Source organism: Buceros rhinoceros, unplaced genomic scaffold (assembly GCF_000710305.1).
Source record: "Buceros rhinoceros silvestris isolate BGI_N320 unplaced genomic scaffold, ASM71030v1 scaffold5872, whole genome shotgun sequence".
NCBI lineage: Eukaryota > Metazoa > Chordata > Aves > Bucerotiformes > Bucerotidae > Buceros > Buceros rhinoceros.
Window position 1 is genome coordinate 11,411 of NW_010398195.1, and position 19,637 is coordinate 31,047.

General features: G+C 34.2%; 1 protein-coding gene across 1 annotated transcript in view; it reads right to left on the bottom strand.

Annotated features, from left to right (window-relative positions):
• The window catches only part of LOC104488897 (sodium channel protein type 1 subunit alpha), a gene marked incomplete at its 5' end in the record, with an annotated part of 47,455 nt that overhangs the window by 7,649 nt on the left and 20,169 nt on the right, over positions 1-19,637 (bottom strand). The window contains 2 exons of the mRNA XM_010130992.1: positions 4,532-4,813; positions 17,451-17,573. Of these exons, the coding sequence (XP_010129294.1) occupies positions 4,532-4,813; positions 17,451-17,573 (405 nt within the window). The remainder of the gene's footprint in view (positions 1-4,531; positions 4,814-17,450; positions 17,574-19,637) is intronic.

The following is a 19,637-nucleotide window of genomic DNA, read 5'->3' on the forward strand; positions in this document are numbered from 1 at the left end:
AGCAGGAGAACTTGTGATTTTTAAATATGTTGCCAGAACAATAGCACATAATGGAACTGGATGTTCAGTGTTAAGGCATCACATTTATTGCAAGAGTGTTATTTCTACTGCATTCAGTAGAAACTTAGGCCTGCTTATGTTAAGCTTAACTTTATCTGCAACACATTTTCTTTAACCTAAACAAGGTATTTATATGGGCATTTGTGCATACATAACACAGAAATATGACTAAGAGATCAAATTCACAGTTTCCTTTTTGTATATTCAAATATAAAAAAATATCGTATATTCTCATTGACACTAAATCAGGAGTAATTAATTGATTTCAAAGGTAAGTTGAAAGATATATATTCAAATCCATTCAAATGTAGTTAGAAAAACCAAAACAAAAATTCCCCAATCTACTTTACTATTGTTAAAAGTATGTGGAATTTTTTCCCTGAAGAATGATTTCTAATGAGGTTAAAAGTAATGCTGGAGTTGCACCACTCCATTTCTTTACCAGAAATAATGACCAAGAAGATTCACATTCCCTTTTGGAGATACAATAGCATCGTGCTTTTAAAATACTAACCTGCTGGAACTAAGAACACATACTAATCTTAATAGACCTAGAATTCCGCTTCTGATTTTTTTTACTCTACCTTATATATTTTCTTATTTATATTAATAACAGCAAAATAATAGAACATTGTGCTTTGAGAGCCACTGGTTGGCCACATTTTATCCAGCATATATCCAACGCAGGATATACGCTTACCAGCAGGATAAAAGCAGGCCTCCAGGAGATTTACTTACCAGGGAATCCAAACACTAGGTTCAAGTTAAAAAGGCATAAGGCCATAAAATTATCAGGGGAGATGCCACATCTCTTTGTGTACACCAACCTGTTCCTCTTCACTCATTGATGCATGAAAACTGTGAAAGGAATTTCTCCAGCAGATGTGTCTCTGCTTTGACGCTTTTCTTTAGGGACAGAGAAGTGCTCAAACAAGTTCAGACCAAGAAATGAAAAAAGAAGTTGCAGATCCGCATAGACCAACATGAGCTACTCTGCATCACAGAAGAAAAGAATTCTTATAGAAAGAATGTGTACTTAATATGACCGATGGCATGAATATTTACACTCCAAATTGTGTAAGAATTTGGGATAGTAGTCTTTGATCAACAAAGTCTATAAAACTTGGTTATATCAATTGCACATAGTTAGGCTGTATTTTTGGGGAGAAAGAATTATATCATTGCTATCAACACTAAAGATTTTACGCACCACTCCCCCAAAAGCAAAAAAATACAATGTGCTAACCAAAAAGTAGTGTATGTTCTTTTCTTAGGTCCCTCATTCCAGAAACTCATTAGCCAGCACCTCCAAGGAAACTCAAGAAGAACTTGTCAGAGAGTACTTTTTGCTTAAAAAGCCACTGCCACACATTTCCAATCTATTTTTTTGAGCCTAGACTATTTCTTTCTGAAATTATCCCACTTCTTTTGAGTATTTCTGTGTGAAATATCTATGGTGTTTTTCTATATTACCCTTGAACAAGTTGGGGTTTTTTGATTGGCGTTGGTTTTATGTTTGTTTGTTTTTCTGTGATGAACAGACCCATACACTACCAGAAAAAGATTTTCATGATTCAAAACAGAGATTGTTCATGGGACTCGTGTATATCTTTCTCAGACTAGTAAGGTCCTCAGTGGCAGTGTTTGGACTTCTTTTGACTTATTTTCATTGGATTTTTTTTTTTTTGTGAAAATGGTATTATGTCCAGTAATATTCACTTCAGACAGAAAACCTCAGTGATGCAGAAAATAAAGATGTACACTGTGTCAACTATAACTTAGAAAAACGGAATGGATTTACAACATTCTTCTTTGACTGGCTCAAAGGTCGTGAATCATAAAGTAGAATGGAGAATGGAAATAATACTGGAGTGTAAGAGGCAGCTTTCTGTAATTAGTTTCTAGCTTCCTGAAAAAGGGACCTCATATCAGTAACTCATGCATTCATACTTATCACTGAGTGTGTCATTAGAAAAATGACATTGACTTCAATGAGCTTATTTTCTCAGGTCCATCACGACCTAAACAAAAGTCTGTGCTTGAGGTTAAGGTCAAGAACCAAATGACTTCAGTAGACTTTTAATCTAATCACTAAGATGTTAAAAAAAGGCCATTAGTGTTCACATTGGGTGCACAGAAAACAAACTCACTTGCAACCATGATTTTTCGATCAGATTTTTTGGGATTAATACCTTTCAGGGTTAATACTCAAGTTGCAATATCTTTATCTTTTTTTCCTGGCATAGTAATGGGTACATCTAATTGAGTAACATCTTAGTATTTACTCATCTTTAATATTACTACAAGCTGATTAGGAAGATAGGTAAATCTGGGGTTATGACATGCCTATTCACTTCTCGTGATTACTCTGAATGCAATGGCTTTAGAATCCTTTAGAATTCTCATACAAAGTACTTTATATATCAAATGCGAAGTCACCTCTTAAATATCTTCTTTGATTAAGTAACGTAAGCATCTCTAACATCTATGAATTGTGGATTTTCTTGTGTTCTTGAAGGTGAAAAACTCATAGATTCTGTACATTTTAAAGCCTTAACTGAAAATTAAGCTGATATTTTGTTTTCTCTGCCCCAGGGCTCTTATCATTCCATAACTGCAGATTCACTACTAGTGGCTTACTTATCCAACCCTAAAACATGCAGTACCAAGTGTCTGTTCTGTGCAATGATGGAAATGCTCCACTTTTTTTCTGATATGTCAAACAAAAAGTCTCTCCAAGCTTTTACAAGCATTTTAGTAATACAGAAAAAATAAGTAGCATTGACACTGACTTTCTACGCAAACACAAAAAAAACTTCATCCATTAGGCCAATCTTTGATATTGGTGCAAAATTTCTATATTGTATATACTGCAAAAACATCTGGGTTGTTCTCCCATGAGAGCTAGGTACCTTTGTGGTAGGTCTAGATTAATTGTTCCTTTGGAAGCATGGGAACAATCAGCAAACTTCTTCCAATCTAGCTCCCAGAACAATCCAATAATTTAAGAATCCAAGTCTTCGTGCAAGAAATATTTGTTGCTTTTCAATAAAAAGAAGATGGTATAAGCTATGCATAGCCAGGACACTGAAACATATATGACTGCAAGTAGCTGCAAGGGATAGTGACTGTGGCCACAAAGCCAGGAAAAAAATCTACATGGTGTTATTCCTGTCACAGTATAGACTAGGTTAATACTGGAAGAAGAGTTGCAAACCACTTGGAAAGAATTTTTTTGATGTCTTGTTTCTTCTGAACATGTGTAATAAAGCCTTCTGTCCCCCCCAACCTCAAGTGGAATTCTTGGCCAGTGGATTTCAAAAATAACATGGAGAAAAGAAATATTTAAAGATTTGCTGTTACAATCCAGTTTTGTTATAGAAATAAAATTGTATTCAGTAGTTTATTTCTTTAATACCTGTACCCCTGTACGCTTTTCTGGTGTGATAGTAAATTAAGTAATTAATCATAGTGAAATTTAAAATGTCAAGAATTACCAGTCAAAAGGTGAAATGGTCTATTAGGTAGCAGTTATATATAGCTATATTAGATAGCAGGCAGAGGCAGTTCACAATGCTCAGAACTATTGTTTTGTACCCTGTGCAGAACCACTACATCATGTTAATGATTTGTATCGTTGAGATTTGTTATGCCAAGATAAAAGCTAGAAGCTTATTAAAAAACTATAAACATGAAAACTAAGATTCTGCAGAATTAGACAGTAACATCAAAAAACTCTAGAGGTTGCTGAATGCACAAACACAGGTTACAGTCCAGCATTTTCTTAATGAAAGCTGGGTCAGATTGTTAGCTACTTCAAAATACAAGTTAGTGTTGTGGAGACAGGTTTTGATACTGAAGGCATAACCTTATAGTACCTTTCTGCATATATTTTCTTCCTTCTTTTCTTCTCTCAGCTTTTGCTAAATAAACTCCACTGGGTGCTTATGCACAGAAATAGTAGGAAAGATATTTCATAGATTATGGTATTTAATGATATTTTTATTTTTTTATTTCTCTTCTGAATGAGAAATTGCTTCTTAGATCACATATGTCTGCACTGGCGGCAGCCACATCACTGAGAGGGAATTTCCTAGGTGGAATTCTTGTCTATGACTACGACTTGTCTATGCTGATTTTCAGCAACAGTAAAACTTGAAGTATTCAGGTAGCTGAATACCATTCTAAGTATTTCTAGAAACTTTTAAAGCTAGAAGGGGCTGGAGGACTAAGAGGCTTATAAATAGGAAGAATAGCACTTATTCTGTCAGATGTCCTAAAAATTCTTTATTCATCTCAATAGGCTCTACCTGCTTCTTATTATGAAAAGAACAATCAGTTATCAGTGCAGTGAAATTACTCAGTCACAGAAAAAAATAACCAGTTAAACATGGTTTCTGTCTTTGCTGTTAGAATTGTTTTTCACTATTACATATAAACAGTAAGAGGTATATAAAGAGTGATCACTTACTACTTGAAGTAAAGATAGATACCCAAATCCTACATTATCAAAGTTTACTTTCACGTTTTTCCATCGGGCACTTTGATTGTTTTTTATGAGTTCCTCGCACTGACTAAAATTGTTGATTTGGTCGACTTCAAACCTTTCATCGGTTGTGGTGTTAACACAGTAGTAGAACTTCCCAGCAAACAGATTTACTCCCATGATGCTGAAAATTAGCCAGAATATAAGACAAACGAGAAGCACGTTCATGATGGATGGAATTGCTCCTAAAAGGGCATTCACAACCACCTAGTACACAAATACAGGGGGAAAAAGAAAAGAATGTAAGAATATTTACAGCAATGAAGTTTTATATACTGTTTTACCAATGCTTAAGAAATGCTTGTTGAGAAACTAATCCTATAAATGTTAAGGTAGTACATTAGTAATTGTAGCGTTGCACTGTTCTTTTAAATACTTAACTTTAGTACGTGTAATGAAAGGAAAATAAGTAAGAAAATTAAATTAATTAAAAGAAAAATAAAGGTGGTAGTAAGAGAAAGCCTGACACTTATGCATTCTATATAAAAATGACAAAGGTAAATATAACTGTAAATACAGACATAATAAAATTCTAAAAATGCATGAAATTATAGCTTAAAAATGTTTAAAGAAAAATGGCAGCCTGTACATTTGATCAACATAGCTTTGAAATTTAAGCTGAAAACACAAATGCCATGAATCTAGAAACTAAGCTCTACATTAAAAGGATTATGCAGGAATTACAAATCTTTATTGCCTTATTGTTCCATGCAAGATTATAACAAAGATTAATTTCTTTGTATAGAAAAGCAAGACAGTTTTGCAATATGTCTACTTGAATCAACATAATTTATTTCAAGCTCCAGTCTTATTGTTTCACATATTGAGTTTAAGTCAGTAATACCCTTAATTTATCTAAAGGACGACATATATCAATGACATATTTAGGGATTTTGATTTTGAATTTTAAATTACTTTTTGCCAGTTGCCTTCTCAGCCCCTTGCAGACAAGATGTCAATAAGTACTTACATAGATAAAAAGTGTATTTTTCTGATGTATAAAGTTACTAATCACATGTGTCTGTCAGAGCTATCAAAAATTGTGTGATACTTGTTTGGCTAGTAGCTGAGCAATCATTTCTCATTAAGTATCCAATACCAGAGCTCATTTACAAGTTACATTTTATTTTACATTTTACTTTTTTTCTCTGTGAAACTTTTAGGACCTTGTAAGAAGGTTGAATAAATAGTAGGGCTCTGATTCTCAGGAGTCTAATTCCTGCAGTAAGACGAGAAAGGATTGGCATGGATACTTGGGATGAGTTAAGGTGCCTTAGTTCCTCTTCGTTCCCTGCTTTCTGCAACATAGAGGGATCTTCCCCACTACCAACATAATTCTGAGCAAGCTCAGAGCTGCTCAGTCTTACTACCTGTATTTCACAGCCTCTTGAAGGCCTTTGGAAGCGGAGTATTGTAGTTGTGTTACTCGTCGCTCAGCACCCTCCTCATCTCAAACGCTATGGCCAGGAATAAGGACCTGTTCAGAGATCTTAGGTAGAAATGTTATTTTCAGGGCATATTTTCTTCTCACTTTAAAGGCCTCCTCCATTTCCAGACAACAGAAATGGGACCTTTCTGTAACTGAATTATCCTTACCTTTTATAAAACCATAAATTTTTAAAAATTTAGCTTTTCTTGGCAGATTCTATTTTCGGTGATAACTTTAAAGGAAGCATGCTTGCTTCTTAAGATTTCTGTTATAGAAATTGTGAAGTATCTAGGTGATGCATGCGTAAGCTAGCTGTTTAAAAAGGCTAACAAGGTCCCAGTAATACTCTGAACATAAGTAACCATTTTCAAAGGAGTGAGGGAAATATTTTTTACTGTCCTATGGGGAGAAGCAATCTGTTGTTACTTAGCTTGATGGAATTGAGACCAACATAAAAATGATTCTGGAATTTATTCCAAGTCTGACCTGATCTATGACACTGTATTATGCTATTGCTACTTTGAAATTCTATGCTAGCTACTGCTTGTCTTTTTTTTCTCTTTCTTTTTTCTTTCACCCATAAAAGTGTTCTGAATGTGTTATACTGAATTCCCCTGTTTAATCTTGGTGAAAAACTTGGAAATAAAGATATCAGGAAAGAAAGACAGGGATTTAGTCCTGGAACTTAAATAAGTTACCTGTGCCGTCACAAAGAATTGTTTTGAATGAATTGAGTGCCTGTAGCAATTACCTTTTTAACAACCCTGAGATCCATTGGACCACAGCACAGATCCAGAACAGGCAGCAGAATGCTAACAGCTACAGTAATTGTTTCAACGACCATGAATTGCTAATAGTTGTAGAAAGAAAGCTTTCTACAAATGCCATCAGCACCTCTCACATCTTTAGAAGAACAAATAATGCAGCCTTGCTGCTGAGACTGTCAAAAGATCAGCCACATCGTCTTGAATAAGAAGTGAACAGCTTCCAGCAACTGTTCCAACGAGTCACGTCATATAGGTCACTGAAAACCCATCAAATGGTAACAATTTTTGGTCACTACTGACCTGGCCTGGGTGCGAACTGGTGACCTAGAGATGAAAGGCTCTGTATCCTATTACCAACCCCTTGAGCTATCCAGTCCCCCTGGAAGGTTTTTTAAGAAAAGAAGAAAAGAAAATTAAAACTTTTAGAAGTTGTTTTCTGTTTGTGCTTTGTTTTTGTTTGATTTTTGATTTTTTTTTTCCCCCACCAATATTGAGCTTTTGCCCTATCATATTTCTAATGGAAAACTGCATTTTTACATGCTGGCCAGATGCTTAGCTGACAGTAAACTCCACCTTAGGAAGAAATTTTTAATTTCTTAAATGCATACAGTTGGAGGCAAATTCAGTGTTTTTCTTTACTTTTTTTGGTATTTGCTTTGGGAATAGCTGAGGCATATCAGGATAACCAGGACATTATCTTACACAATATATATCCAAGATAGCACCCATACATACACACAAGACACTTATGCACATAAATTACAGCAAATGGGCAGAAAAAAGTGAGAATCAATTGAGAAGTGAACTGAATGCAGAATAAAGATCAATTAGCATTTCTTAATGAGTTAAAAATTTAGCAAATTAAAATTGTCCATGTCATCTTGTTGAAAAGAGTCTGTAGTGGGTTAAAAATGTTGGCAACTACAGTTCTTATTTTTGTTCATTCTTCAAATCAGATGCATGTGATTCTAAATGTATTTTTATTTTAAAAGGGGCTGTTCTTTTGAGCCTGTTTTCTGTTATTCCTTGATACAGAAAATAATGCAAATAAATCGGAAAACGATACTCAGACTTGTTAGTTTGGGTTTTTTTAATTACCTATGCATTTCGTCAAGGCTGGGATGTTGTTGGACAGGCTGACTCCAGTGAGCAAGCTGCAAAAACCCAACCTGATTCTGCTTGTTCACCTTCCTATAGCTTCAGGTCGGTGGAATATCAATAAGTGCAAGTGAGAAGTGACACCTGACGCCTAAAAAGACAAATGAGCTCTTGGCTATTTTACGTCAGTTAATATTCATCCAGAAAAAAAATATCTATTTGAGAAAACATGTCTCCTCAAAAAGAAATCAGTATTTCATATATATACACATTTTTCATGTTTACATTTTCATAACATTTATCTTCCAACATCATTTATATACATAAAATAAAAGAATTACTGCAATGCTAATTGTCCATCTGGTCTTCTGGTTGGTATGACATCATGTCAATGCAAATTAGTAGTCCAGTTTTTTGTTGCTGCTATTTGTAACTTTTTTTTGATAACTGTCTAAAAAGGACAGCAAAATAAAACTGAAAAAAGACCCCCACCAAACCAAAGAGAGATGTGCATATGTATAGAATGACAATTGTGCAAAATATCAGATTATCCCTGCTGAATGAGTAGAATATAAAGAAGCTTTACTAGATTCACCTTGTTGTAGCACACATATCTGAAACACATAGTGAAATGTAAATGTATTATAGTTCCCACAGCAAAATAGCTTCAGTACATCCTGGCACCTCCGCAGCCACAGAGTTTCCAGGAATTCCTACACTGGACCTGACTAATGGATATATCAGGGCCTCCTGAAATCTGTAAACAAACCAGGAATCTTCAGTAGTATTTATCCATTTTTTCCATACCTTTTGCAGCCTCTGTGAAGAAGTTCCAAACTCTGTCCCTGGTGCAAATGAGGAGAAAGCTACTATCTTTGGGATGGAAAAGATTATAGGATTATGTCTGGAACATTATTCCTACATAAAATGACCAAGTACTTTATTTGCCTCCCTTTGGAAGTTGGCAACATCATAATTTTAGCCTTAAACAGGAAAAGTTTCTCATAGGTTTAACGTACCAGGACTCATATCAGAGTCCTTTGAAGGAGTCCATCAAAGGCTATAGAGATTATTTAACTGTTACCTCATATTTTTTGCTGCATGTACATTCTCACGTAAGATTCACATACACAAGCAGAGGAAGCCAAATAATTTTTACTTTGCCATGACCTTTATGGATGAAATCAAACCTTATCTTCTATGCCTCCTATAAGCATAAGACATGTTCCTCCTGTACTCAATTCCTTGATAGCTGGGAAAGCCTGAGAAAGCCTTCAGGGGCTCCAAAAAAGAGGGACAAATTGTAGGCCTGGATACATATGTCTAAAAAATTGAACAGTTTCTTTCTCTTTAAGTGACTATCTGTGTAGTCACACAGTCACAGACTCCAGGTGGGGTTTGTTACAAAAAGCCATTCACCTCTTTCTTAGCAGGATGAAGATTGAAGTGCTCTAAGTCCAGATATATACAAAGCTGCCAGAGACCGTTTGCACTGAAAGATGAAGAAGTGAGCAAGGAGCCATTGGTTCCTTGCTGGAACGAGCAGGTAGGTACACCATGAGTGGACAGGAATAGAGGCTCAGGTGACATACATGATCTGAGTTTAGAACATTCTCATAGCGAAGGACTTTGAGGGCATCACATGAGGAAGGCTAGAAGATGCTGAAATCACGCTGACTTCACAAGGCAGTGGGTATCGGGTAACAGACAGGTGTATTCTTTCTTAAACTGTGGAGGAGTTGAGGCAAGGGTGGGAAAGACATAAGGAATACAGTAACTTTCCCATCAGGGGATCAAAAGAGCATCTGAGGGAGACCGTGAAGAAAGCCCATACCTGAATCAAAAAGATTAGCACTTTCTGACAGTACAAGGCAAGGAATCACTGGAACAAACCTCTGTCTTGAGGATTATCATCCCTTGCTCTTTGCATTAATGAATCAACAGCTCTAAGAGAATCAGTGCATCAGCTGGTTTATTTGTATTATTGCAGCATAAGCATATCACCTCCTCAAGGCAAGCACCAACTCAGAGAGATAAGCTGTGCAGCAGCTTGAATTCATGTACTTTTAACTGTGACCTTTACCACTATCACTGGATCCTCTATCATATGTATACTATGTTTACCCATCACAAAGCATGGGCACATGTTCCTATCAGGTAAGTTAGAAATATAATAGGAACTTCACTATATGAAAATAATGGTTGTTTCCAAAGACTTGTGTTTACAGAAATATACAGATGTGCATGAGATGACATGCAATCAAAAAAAATTGTTATGCAAACCAAATTTAAGAGAAATGTGCACGCATTCTGCTCTCATGTCCATGTGATAGGAAGGAAGATCCCTACATCAAAGAATTTCAAAGGAAAAAACCCATCTTCAAACCTCTGGATTTTGCTAATTAGACAGCAAAACCAAATCCAAAATATCAATTGCCCTATTGACAAACCCATTTGAAAGACAATTAGAAATGCAGAAGTCGGTAGCATAGAGCAAAAGATTCCCAAGAATTCTTTAAATTACCTTCCCCGAAAAATACTTGAACGGTTCCTCAGTCCCCAAGAATGAAATTAATCACACAATTGTATCTATGAAGATTGGGGAAATTCTTGCAGAGTATCTCTTAGTAAGCTTTTCTTACTTTTCTTTTGGGGATCACAGGTTGCTTTGAGTTTATGAGATGGCAGTTTCCGGCATTTTACTATTAAAATTGTATACATTATTATAATCTGGCATCTTGTAGGTATGCAGTGTGATGTAAAACATGACACTAGATTTCTAGAAGAGAAGTACCTTAAGAATAATGCAATTCCTTAAATTTTCTCATTTGATTTGTCAGAGTGGACCTGCAGGGCAATCAGTGTGATAAAGTCTTAATAAACAAAATAAACAAAAAAAAATCTTGGCAAATACAATTTTCATCAATTATGAGATCATCCACCAGTGCAGTGATGAATTTACTACTATCCACATTTGTGCAAAGATTAACAAGTGTGAAGGTGAGCTTAAACATTTAAATAATTCGGAATAAAATTGTGAAAGACTTAAAATAATTCAGTTGGAAGATGCCCAGCTGACAATAACTATTTGAGTTCATTTTCTTTGAGAGCATCTTGTGAGAGACAGCATTGAGATCAGCAATGTATTTACCTCACTGTAAAAGAAAAAAAAAACAAATCAAAATCAACCAAACAAACAAAAAATGAAATACCTCGCCCCCTCCAAAAAAAAAAAACCCTCAAAACCTCACAAACCTCCTCAAACACACTTATATCAAATAGGAATTTCCCATAATCCAGTTTATGTCCGTTGCCTCCTGTTATCACTGTGCACATCTGAGAAGAGTCTAGCTTTGTCTTGTCTCTATCCTCCAACCAAAATCAGCGGTATCTCATAGATCCTGCCTTTAAGAAGTGCATAGTAGAACTAGAATCTTGCCGCCTTTGCTACACAATTTGCCTTAATGCCATGTATGTACATATAATTTATTCTTAACTACATGATCTGTGATTATGTAAGCCCAGAATTAAATAAGATTTAGAAAAACGTTTAGAAAAGCTAGAAGCAAAGGAAAAAATAAAATTGAAATCTTATTCTAGCAAACTAGTGCTTATTCTTAATTCAGGATCACTATAAAGTATCAAATAGAAAGTATGTAGAAGTAAATTATGATACTGAGACTAGAAGCTTATTTAAATAAAAAAAGCACAAAAGGTTTTATGAAAGAAAAGAATGTACTTTTTCAGAGTGTTAGAACTGGCATGAGCAGCACCTCACGTGAAATAATTGAAAAATTTGAGTATTTATGACAGGTTTTTCAATTGTTATGTAAAATGAAGACCATATTGGGAAAACAGAGTGAAGGTTATTTGAAAACTACCACATAAAGGAGCAATTGTAAAGAAATATTTGGATTTAACTGAGAGTATGCAGAGAAAATACAGGCAGATGGAAAGAATCAGTGAGACCTGACAAGGAGGTGTAACTAATTCTTAATAGTAATGAAGTAGTAAAGTTTAAGTGAGAGATAAAGGATCTCGGAGGAAAAAAACATTACTCCCTAAAGAAACAACTGCAGTCTTTTCTACTTTTCCTTAATTGTTACTGTACAAGTGCAGCTGACTGAAGAATGCTTCTAGTAGTGAATTTTCTCTTCAAAGAAAGCAAAATACTTCCTCAAACACTTAATGTACAAACTACTTTTTACACTTTGTGCTGGAAAAAAATTTTTGCTATGGGGTGGTAAATTTATATCTTGGAATGCCAGAACTGTTAGCAGTGAGGTTCAACTAGATGATCTCAGGAGGTCCCGTCTAACCTCAATGATTCTGCAGTTCTGACCTAGCTTTTATAAAAAAACTCAGTTAAAGTAGCAACAGAAGCATTTCTTATTCATGTAACAGTCTATTAAAAGCAAGCTACACTGTTGAATTTAACAAAATACAGCAGTTCCTGGAGGAACTTTGATTCTGTTTCTCACCAGAAATCAAATATATGACAAAATGCTTTTGAAGACAGCATTGAAGAAAAGACATAATTTAACATATTGTATGATAACATGCAAAAATTATCTGCCAAGTAATAAATCACGTGGCTGCATTTGTTGGGGAAGACCTGGCAAATATATTAAATACAAAGGAGCCTGAAAACAGAGTCATTTTTTGATATGGGAACATTATCGTCAAATTTTACCAGATGCAGTAAAAAACCCCCAACTTTTTGCTCTTCCTGTTGTATAAATTAAATGTTGTTGACCTTTATGTGTTCTCTAACATTTTAAATTAAAATTTAAACTATATTGTGTATCTCATTCAAATGTCATTAAATTTTGATCCTAAAAGGTTTTTCTTCGAGATACAACAAACAAATCCAGACAAAAAAAATCAAGTTTCATTTATGTAAGAAACTCCTTCAGAAATTCTCTTCTAATTGTTGAATTAGTCTAAGAAAAAATCTCAAAATACTAAGATATTTCCTGTATGATTTATGAACATCTATACAGAGAGTCTTCTTACATCAGTTATTTTTTGCCTTTCAGAAGACATAACACTTCTAACAGACTTTCCTTAAAATTCAAAGGTAATGAATAAGATCACAGTCCTCAAAAAATCCTGCAAAGTGCACAATTTTTTGATGAACGAAATATATTCCTCTGTATTTAAGAAAAACTTGCAGCAGATAGTGAATACACCTTCTTGAGAGTGCATACATAATCTTTAACTGTGAGATAAGTTGCTAAATTTACAGTGAATGCTGTTCATGTTGATACATCATTTACACTGAAGCTATAAAAACACCTGCACTAATAATACCCTCCTACAGTTGGTGCTTGTAAGGGTTGTAGTGCAAGAACTGGATTTTTCTAAGGATCTGATAGTGAATGTACATTTTTTATATCATTGACCTGTCCCCCGCAGAACATTTTTAAACTCCAAGACAGAAACTATAAAAATAATACTGATATTAGCATTTTATAAAAATTTCAATGACTGGTTTCCAACACAGGCCAAAGAAGACTGAATTCAGATTCCAGGAAAGGATTATATACGCTGTACAATGTCTCGTGCTATCTATATACACTTGGAGTGGTTTACTTAATGTAACATAGAGGAGTTTAAAAATTATGCAAAAATTTAAACTGCAATTATATAAATATTTATAGTTGTGACTATCATAGTGTTTTGGTCTGTGCTTAATGTATTGCAAGTAATGTTCAAAACTTTCTATGGTACATTTTTGAATGTATGTAGCTATAAATTGTGTAACAGAGTAAAGTACAGATCTTTCTAAATCAATGTAAAATCCAGATTCAAATTTTTAAGAAAGCCATTTCTTATCTCAGTTTAAAAAAGCATCTAAAAATCTAAAACCAGCTGAGGTTACCTTTCTTCTGCAAAAAGAACTCAGACAACTCTAAATAATCCTGATTTTTCTCAAAAGTTTTCATGTTATTTCTGTCACATCAGAAATTTCAAAGGGTTATTTCCAAAGATTTAAAGCAATTAGGAAAGGGGTGTAAAGTGAACAATCTGATATAATCTAGTTTTGCTGCTACTGGGATTCTTAAATGAGATTGTCTCTCCTTCTAACCCTAAATATACAATGTAGTGATTAGTCACACTGTAATCATTAAGGGTAGAAAAGGGGGAATACTGTACCCATAAAACAGATAAGGGGAGGAACCAGTGGTCCACCCCATCCAAGCTGAAGAAAGGTTATCCTATATGAAATAGAAATATATAGCCTGTTATTAGTTGTGAATATGTAATGACAGACACTTGATGTTATGTTTTATAACTCAATCATATGAGAAATGTTTCTTTCCTGTAAAGAAGTTTGGAGTACTCTTGCAAATTCCTCATTATCGCTTTCCTGGTAAGGGAGTCTAAGCAATAGCCGTTGAATTTTAGAGGATATTTAAGACATCAAATACTCTAATTTAGTTTTACAAGTTATGAAATTGGACTGGAAATTTGAAATACAGTAAATGTTTAAAGCCATCAGCCAGAAATATGCATAAGGCATGCAAAACTGAAAGTGCAAGTGGATTTCAGATTGTTTGCTGCCTTCTACTATTCCGCTAATAAATAAATCAAGCACGGCATGACATGCTTTATTTTGTGAAATTAGACACAAACGCATGCTTTATTGTCACTTAATTTTCTAACTCAGCAAAGCAATGTATACTTAGTATTCTACATTTACAAGTAGCATACCAATTCAGAACTAGCATGAAAGCATTATACTGCAACTACTAAAAAGCTAAACAAAAAGCAATAGGTATATTCAAATCTCAGTTTGCAGATACTTCTGCTCAGTACATAGAGATGAGAATATAAATCCTAAGACATAAATTTAAATTAAAGCAATTCTTTACTTTGCCTTCCAGCATTCGGGCGGAGTTGGTTTTGAGAGTCACTATAGAAAGTATTGAAATTTCTCAGAATTCAGTATACTAGCAGGTATTTTAAATGCCTTTACTATAGCAAAATTCACTTCTGTGCTCAAGACAAGCACAGGCTATGGACCACTTGTACCCTATTTTGGTGCAAGTGATTCATACCTCCTGTATTCACTTTGGAAAGAGGATTTATCCCATTTATGAAAGAGCATAATTACAAAATTATGTAGTAACTACTGAGTGTAACTCAAGACTTAAAGAATATAACTTAAAAAGTGAAGTATGTTTCATGTTTAGGCATATCCAAATAGTTATTAGTATTTACTATGTGAAATGCTGTATTATTCCAATTCACCAAAATAGTAAACTAATTTAGAGAAGAAGATTAATTTAAAGTAGCTGAGAATGTAGCAGATTGTTTTATGAAATTATGCAGAACTTTATACATACAGGGATTTTTGTGGAATTAATATGGTCTTCTATATTTCCAGGGCAAAATTTGCAGAGTTTTGAACATGGATATAAACATTAAAATTATAAATATATAATGAATATAAGCTCAGCTTGTTTTGTCACAGCTCAGTGAAGGTATAAGCAATATAAGAAGACAAACAGGTTTGCGTTATATTTACTTTCTGTTAGCAGAGAAAAGAATCTGTTTTTATGGATTCTTCATTAACTCAGTTTCTGAGAGACTTTGATTTGACTATAGTGTTATAATGAGCTGGTCAGTTAGTTATTATTTGATTTTTTTTACTGTTCGTGAGTCATTCATGAAGTAATGCTACTATCGGTCAATGAGCTGTTTTGAATATTTGCCAAGTACTTTGGAAAACCTTTTTTTGAGAAGTGCATGTAACTAATAGTAAAGATAAGGCCTATGCAGATAGCCAGTCACATTTTCTAAGTGACTGGCATCAGGGACTTAATTGATTAACATTAATATTGGAGGACAGAGCTGAAACCTTTTTTGCTTTTCGAGGCTGATCTATGATTCCTGTACAATAAGCTGCTCATGAATTATTCATGTTCTGTATCTGAAATTCTATCATATGATTGAGCTTCTGGCATAGTTTCATAATTATTCAGTGAGAAATAAGGGAAAGCAGTAAATAGATTTCAAATAACAGGTTTCTGAGTCTCCTAAATCTTTTCAGTGGAAAATTTTCTAAGACAATCATGTTAGGATACAGAGAAATGGAATAAAACATTTGGCAATCAATTTTTACATTATCTTTCTAGAAATAATCTGTGTTTTCCAATGTCATCTAGAGCTGTGATTCTTGTTCTGAGAAACTTCTGTACCCAGTCCTCCTGCAGCTGACCAAAACATTATATTAAAAGTTGACAGCAATTTCCCAACATTCCTCTGCACAAAACCATATTTATCTGAATGTTCATGAACAGTAAGTACGACGAAAGACAAAGAGAATAAGGCTAGAGCAAATAGTAATTCCAACTTGAATGAAAATTTGTACTAGTACAAATTTGTCTAGTACTTGACCAGCTCTTGCCCTGCTGAATACCAATTCATTCATTTCAAATTATGAGAAACCTGTTAAAAGTCAATTTGATATATGAAAGTGAAATGTATTAATCTAGTAATCATTGGTTATCAGTATTTTTTTCTGATGCGTTCTGAAGTAGAGATACGTGGTCTGATGAAGACAATTTAAGGAACAGAATTTTAAGCCTCAATGTGACTTGATCAACCTTAGATTTGAAACTAAAGGTGCTCAGACAATATATTTCAGGCTATTCCACTAGTTTACAATTGACTTGAAATTCATTAGAGCATTGTTTCCTCTTAGGTTTCCATGAAGTAGCAGAAAGCATTCTCTTAAAATGTATTTCAATGGCATGCATATAGAGTTAGTTTGTATTCAGTGGCTTTAAGGAACAGAAGGTATAAACAAATGAAAAAAGTTAAAATGCTTTCTTCAGTGAGATAAATAGTAAGCAGGGCCTCCAAGTTACTAAGAATAAGTAAGAAATAACCTTATATACATTTTATTGAGTATTGCATAGAGGTCTGTTGAAATAAGAAGAGCATTTACCTTACAAAAAGAATAAGTTAATAGAAGAATCAAATAACTTGATTTATTTTTAAAGTCAGCCAAACTCAGAAATAGGTTTAAACCACTAGTGGGTAGGAATGTATCACCAGTACCATCTAGCTAACTTCAGTGGGGTTAGTCCAAAAGTGGTTTATGAAATATGAAGAAAAATTAAAGATTTCAAGCGTTAACAGAAAATATTTTCATTAACTAATGCCAAAGGAAAATCCTGTATAGATAGTGTGATATTGTAATATTTTTATCAGTAAAAAAATTAATAAAAATCTTGTTACATTTTGTTTATTATTGAGGCTGTTAAGAGAGTTTGTAGTTGGTAATTTCAAAGCATTATGTGGAAAACTCCTGAGATTGGCTAGAAAGTAAAGTAATGTTAATGAATGTAACTTCCATGTGATACTGCATATGGATTTAGGTGAATTGATGAAGCTTTTTGCTTATCTGTTAGTAAAACATATGCAATAGATAAAAAAAAATAGTGCAGCCTTTCTGCATGGACTTGTCATTCCTTAATCTGCATGCATGGATTCTTTCTATGCGTGCATAGTTTCAGATTCTTTCACATTGTCTTACCCTCATGCCTTCAAATCGTGACAAAGCTCTTAGAGGTCTCAAAGCTCTTAGTGTCCTAAGAGACTTAATGGCACCAAGTTCAGAGTAACCCAATGCATTTGCTGTTAAGCTAACCAAAGAGACCTATATGAAAACAGGAGAGTAGAAATTATTATATTGTACATACTAGTTTACATACCATAGATGAGAGATACAACCTTCTTTAGAAGAATCTATTTTTGGACCACTTTCTTCAGGAAAAGGAAGTCTTTTAAATAAAAAAAAAAAGGTACTATGAAAGAACAGTAGAATAGGTAAATAAACAAACAGAAACAATTAGTATCTGAAAACATGAGCACTTCTAAATTTCCTATTTTACTAGTCATTTGAGGGCATTTAAAACCACAAAAAGCAAATTAAATTAAACTCTTCTTTTTACCGATTAGGTAAAAAAGGAGTTTTTTCCCTTGTTTTACAGTACTGATGGTATCAGTAATTATAGTTCATAATGCCCAGTTGATTGCCCACAACTGAAATGGAAATGGCGGAAGCCTATTTTGAATTAACAAGTGGGTCTCAGAGCAACATTACTCCTGTGGAAGTTGGTAGACAAGATTAATTTTTCTATGTTCAGTTCTGACCAATCCTTTTCCCTGATTGCTCAATTTATGTGCTCTACATGCTGACATTATCCTGGATTACACTGTTTCTTAAAGACCTTATATATATAACAACAGCTCCATAGGTGGCACAAACCTTCATATATTCTATGTCTCTACACTAGCTCAGTGAGAAATACCATATTCTCTACATTTGCTATGGCTCTGTCCAAAATAATACCTTCTGTTTGTTTCCCATTTGCCCTAAATGCTTCTGCATTATGCTGTTCTAATTCCTTAACTATTGGGACAAAAATAGCATGATGATCTCATTCTAGGACAGTGCTCTTTATGAATCATATTTAAAAACAAGCATTATATGTGAAATCTTCAGCTTTTAAAAGTTAATAGCTTTTCTTGTCAATTCTGAGCTCTAGCAATCCACAAAACCAGGTTCTTCTGAAATCTGAATTTTTTTCTCCAGTACATGCATCATACAACTGAAGACTTTCAGCTGCCATAATCTAAAGTGAAATTAAAGAAAATATCCAGATGTATAAAGCCAGGATTTAATCATGAGCTTATTGAAACACTTGACTCTATGTTCATACAAAGTATTCAAATTTTCACATTCACAAGATGTCTGTTTGGGATATTATAATTTAAATAAGGTCAGATATTAGTAAAAATGAGTTTAGAAAAGGAACAGGTGCTTCTGTTTGCGTGCTTCTTCAATCTTTTTTTATTATAGGTGCTACTTAGGTACCTATTTCGAGAAGAATATAGGTACTAAAGAATTAAAGTGTTTTCCAAAGGGAGGGTGCTTTATTTGGGTGAGCACTATGTTTGAATATGGTTATCTGTAGCTGTATATGTGAAGTGGAATCTTAGATACATTTAATCCATAATGTACACTAATCAAAAAGGTTGCAGGCACCAGTCACGAAGCAAAGCTAGAGAAAATTAACTGCTTTGGTCAGCCTTTGCATGCCAAAACCACATTCAGAAACTACTGGATTTTTAGCAATTCTTTGCTAAATTCAATAACTGCTTATGAATTTCACCTTTTATCTATTCAGCGTCTGTTTCTGCGTCACTGAAACCAGGACAAAATACGTCTTAATTTTAAAATTAAGCTTGGCTAATATTTGTTTTTCCTGCAAGTTTTACCAGAAATTTCTATCTTAAAAAGGTAGGTTGTGGTTTCATAACAATTTAAACATAGTATTTTAGTTTCACACACAGAACTTGACAGACTGCAGAAACAGTATGATTTTCTGCACATTGGATGTTTTCTCCAGGGCACATACTTTGGACATTACTTCTTAAGTTCTCTCCATAATTGTATCAATGCATCAGGAAATGGTCTCACTCATTTCACAGCACTATGAGATAACCTTTGCAGGAGAGATTATTTAGCCAAATTTCAAACACGGCTGTGAAGACTGCATATTCGGTAATATTTATCGGACTGTGATACTAAGTAAGACACTTCACCAATGCTACAGGTACATCTTGCATTCCTTGTAAAACTCTAATTCAGCCATCTGCTGAATTTTGTGGACATGATGTTAATTTTCTTGCCAGAGGAGTTTTAATTCAGGTGTTG